The sequence below is a fragment of the Echinops telfairi genome, unplaced genomic scaffold (assembly GCF_000313985.2).
Source record: "Echinops telfairi isolate 266 unplaced genomic scaffold, ASM31398v2 ScPeMD7_7424;HRSCAF=8462, whole genome shotgun sequence".
NCBI classification, from domain to species: Eukaryota; Metazoa; Chordata; class Mammalia; order Afrosoricida; family Tenrecidae; genus Echinops; species Echinops telfairi.
In genome coordinates, this window is record NW_022111324.1 from 6,707,788 (window position 1) to 6,711,904 (window position 4,117).

General features: G+C 45.0%; 1 protein-coding gene across 1 annotated transcript in view; it reads right to left on the reverse strand.

Moving 5' to 3' along the window:
* Positions 1-3,886, reverse strand: part of GPA33 (glycoprotein A33) — a 30,792-nt gene extending 26,906 nt beyond the window's left edge. Inside the window, exons 1-2 of the mRNA XM_030887760.1 lie at positions 3,778-3,886; positions 2,228-2,382 (exon numbers count right to left, since the gene is read on the reverse strand). Of these exons, the coding sequence (XP_030743620.1) occupies positions 2,228-2,382; positions 3,778-3,886 (264 nt within the window). The remainder of the gene's footprint in view (positions 1-2,227; positions 2,383-3,777) is intronic.
* Positions 3,887-4,117: the final 231 nt, after the last annotated feature.

Consider the following 4,117-nt stretch of genomic DNA (forward strand, 5'->3'; position numbering starts at 1 on the left):
AAAAAAATACCATGGCTTGGGTCAGGCACATCTTAGGTATCAAAGTAATATCCCTGCTTTTCAACACTTTGAGGAGGTCTTGTGCAGCAGATTTGCCTAATGCAATGTGTCTTTGGATCTCTTGACTGCTGCTTCCATGAGCACTGACTGTGGATCCAAGCAAGATGAAATCCTTGACAACTTCAATCTTTTATCATTTACCATGATGCTACCTATTGGTCCACTTGTAAGGATTTTGATCTTCTTGCCATTGAGTTGTAATCCATTCTGTAGATACAATCCTTAACCTTCACTAAAAAGTGCTTCAATTTCTCCTCACTCTCAGCAAGCAAGATTGTGTCATCTGCACATTGCAGGTTGTTAATAAGCCTTCCACTGATTCTGATGGCGAATTCTTCTTCATATAATCCAGCTTCTCTGAGTATTTGCTCACAAACAGATTGAATAAGTATAGTGAGAGGATATAGCTATGACACACACATTTCCTGGTTTCAAATCAAGCAGTATTCTCTTCTTTTGCTCACACCTCTTGATCTCTGTACAGGTTCCATAGGAACACAATGAAGTGTTCTGGAATTCCCGTTCTTCCCAAGATTGTCTGTGGTTTGTTATGATTCGCACAGTTGCATTTGCATAGTCAATGAAACACAAGTAAACATCTTTCTGGTCTTCTCTGCTTTCAACCAGGATTCATCTGACATCAGCAATGACATTCCTTGTTCCATGTCCTCTTCTGAATCCAAACGGAGCCTCTGGCAGCTCCCTGTTAATGTACTGCTGCAACCATTGTTGGATGATCTTCAGCAAAATGTTACTTGTATGCGACATTAATGATATTGTTCTATAGCTCGAGCTCTCTGTTGGAGTGGGTACAAATATGGATCTCTTCGAGTCAGTTGGTCAGGTGGCTGTGTTCCACATTTCTTGGCATAGATGAGTGAGTGCTTCCAGTGCTTCTTCAGCTTGTTGAAGTATTTTAATTGGTGTTCTATTAATTCACAGAGGCTTGTTTTGGGTTAATGCATTCAGTACAGCTTGAGCTTCTTCCTTCAGTACCATTAGTTCTTGATCATATACTAGCTCTTAACGGTTGAATGTTGACCAGTTCTCTTTGGTATAGTGATTTTGTGTATTCTTTCCATATTCTTCGATGCTTCCTGCATCATTCAATATCTTGCTTATCTTTTTATCTTGCATCGCAAACTTGATTTTCCCCCCTTGAATTCCTTCAGTTTAAGATATGCTGAGTGTGCAGCTTTCTTGGTTGTCTGACCCTGGGTTTTGTCATGTTTCGTGGTGATATTTTACTTTGTCTTCTAGAGCTGCCCTTTGAGTTTTCTTTTCAGCTCTTTGACGTTATCATTTCTTCCATTTGCTTACTCTATGATCAAGAGCAAGTTTCACAGTCTCTTCTAACGCACTTCTATCTTTTCTTTATTTCCTCTCTTTTTAATGACCTTTGCCTTCTTCATGAATCATGTTCCTGATGTCCTCCCACAGCTCCGCAGGTCCTAAGCCATCAGCGTTCGTGTGTCAAATCTGTTCTTGCATGCTCTCAAAACTCAGGTGGGATAGACTCAAGGTAGCTGGGTTCTGCTGGACATGCTTTCGTTTTCTTCGATTTCAACCTGATCGTACATATGAGCAGTGGGTGGCTATTAGGTGCTGACATTGAGCTTGACCATCGTCTCTTCCTACAAACACAGTCCATTGGATGCGGTGTGTTCCATCTAGAGAAGTCCACGCTCATAGTTGCCTTTTGTGTTGAAAAAGTGTGTTTGCAGCGGCGAAGTCGTTGGTCTCACAACATTCTATCGCACAATCTGCAGCTTCATTGCTACCACCGAGGCCATAGTTTCCTGTGTTTCCAACTTCTGTATTCCAATCTCCAATCATTACCAATGCATCTTGGTGGCATGTTTGATCAATTTCAGACTGAAGGCATCGATAGCATTCTTCAATGCCTGCATCACTAGCTTTCGTGGTAGCATCCCTTTGAATACTCGTTGTATTGACGGGATTTCCTTGCATGTGGATAGATATGATTCTAGCACAGGCAACGTTGTACTTCCAGATAGATCTTGAAATGTGCTTTTTTACCATGAATGTGACACTCTTCCTGTTGTAGCTGTCATTCCTGGTATTGTAAACGAAGTGATTTTCTGATTCAAGAAGTGATAGATGATCGTACTTCCCCAGGGGGCCCCAGGATGGTAAGGACCCTTACCGAATGACTCCTCAGCAACTTATCCCACTGGATCAGTCCATTTCGGTCCGAGGTAGAAGTTTGGTAGCTGCATGGGAGCTTGACACTCTTCCCCCGGACAGCCCGAATCACCTCCTGGGGGGTTTCCACAAAGATGGCATTGACAGTCACCCACACTGGGAAGAAAGAGGAAGAAGTCAATAAGCAGGTCAGACTTGAGTCCCCAAGGAGCTTCCACGAGAATGGTTGGAGATAGGCTTGCTTCTCCAAACACTGCGACGTGTCACACGCTACAACTGAGACCTCAGCTGTGGCACACCTGCTGTTCTCCCCTAAGACAGAGAGAGTCAAGCACGGGTATCTGGGTTCCCTTATCTCCCTCCATGATCATGTGTAAGAAACTTTTTTTAGCACGGGGCATATCGGAACCTCTCAATAAATATTGCCTGCTATCTTGGTTGTGACGATGACGATTGATTCATTTATTTAATAAATGTTTACACAGCACTGACTATGTGGTGAGACAATCTATGAATTTGATTAGATCAAGGTAAAAGGGACTAAGGGTATTCCCATGGAGGGTTATGTTATATGAGATCATCAGCAAAAGTCTCTCTGTTAAGGGGATATTTGAGCAGAGACATGGAAAGGGTATGGGAAACAATAAAGGCCACATTGTACCTCTCCTCACACAAGGTGACACTGATGCTCTTCCATCGAGAGGTGGGGCCTGTGTCCCCTCTTCTTGAGTCTGGGCGGGTCTGTGAGTATAGTGTAAGGGGTGACGACTGATGTAATTCATGGAAGGCCATAGTTTCCTCCTAGTCCTCCTGAGAGGTCTACTCTGGGAATCCGAGCGGCATCCTGGGAGGAAGCTAAGCAGCCACGTGGAAAGACCTCCTGTAGGTGTGCAGGACACTGCCCCAGCTGAGGTCCCTCTGACTGCCAGACATGTGAATGGCCCTTTGTCTAGCCACCCTAGCAGACTCCGGGGAGGCAGAAATAGGCTATCTCAACTGAGTTCTGCCCTAATAGATGATTCTTGAGCAACATTTCTATCTTCATAGCTTTAAGCCATTAAGTTTGGGGGTAGTTGATTATGCAGCAATAAAGGCCCCAAGTGAGCTGGGAGCCAGTGTGATAGGAGGGAAATAAGCAAGGAGGAGTGGGGAGGCATAGAAGTGGAAAGGCCCCAGGTCACAGGGAGCCTTCTAGGTCATATTTGGGACCTCATATTTTACTCTAAATGAAGTAGGAAGCCTTTGAGGGGACTTCAACAGAGGTAGCATGTTTGCCACACATATTTACAAGATCATTCTGGCTACCGTGAGGTGATACAGACAGGAGAGAGAAAGGAAAGGAATGGAATGGAAGTGGGAGACGTGGCAAGAAGCATTTCAATTGTCCAGATGAGTGCTAGGGGCGGCTTGGACGCGGGAATGGTGGTGGAGGCGGTGAGAAGTGATCCCAGTTGGAATGCAGTTAGAAAGTTGAGCCAATGGATTCCGTTACATCTACGTAGTATGCTCAGTATCGCTGGTGATGGTCATGGCAGTTGCATTGATCAATACCTGACCTCATCCATCCTTGCCTGGCCAGCCACTTCTCTGGAGGCCGGTTCAGGTCTTGCCCTCCAGGTGGCCATTCCCGACCTACTCCTGCTCCATCCTGGTCTATCATCTTCCACAGCAGTTGCTTCCTACGTCCAACTGGCCTCTGCACTCTTGCCCTTCTCCATAACGCATTCTCTCTGATGGCACCAAGCCGCACTATCAACTCAAAGAGAACCACCCCACTCACTCTTTCTTCCAGTATCTAATTACCTCTCTAGTCAGAGCTAAAGGGGTGGTAAGCCAGCAGTCCAAGGAAGGACAATGTGATGATCATTACAACTCAGTAACGCAGTACCAT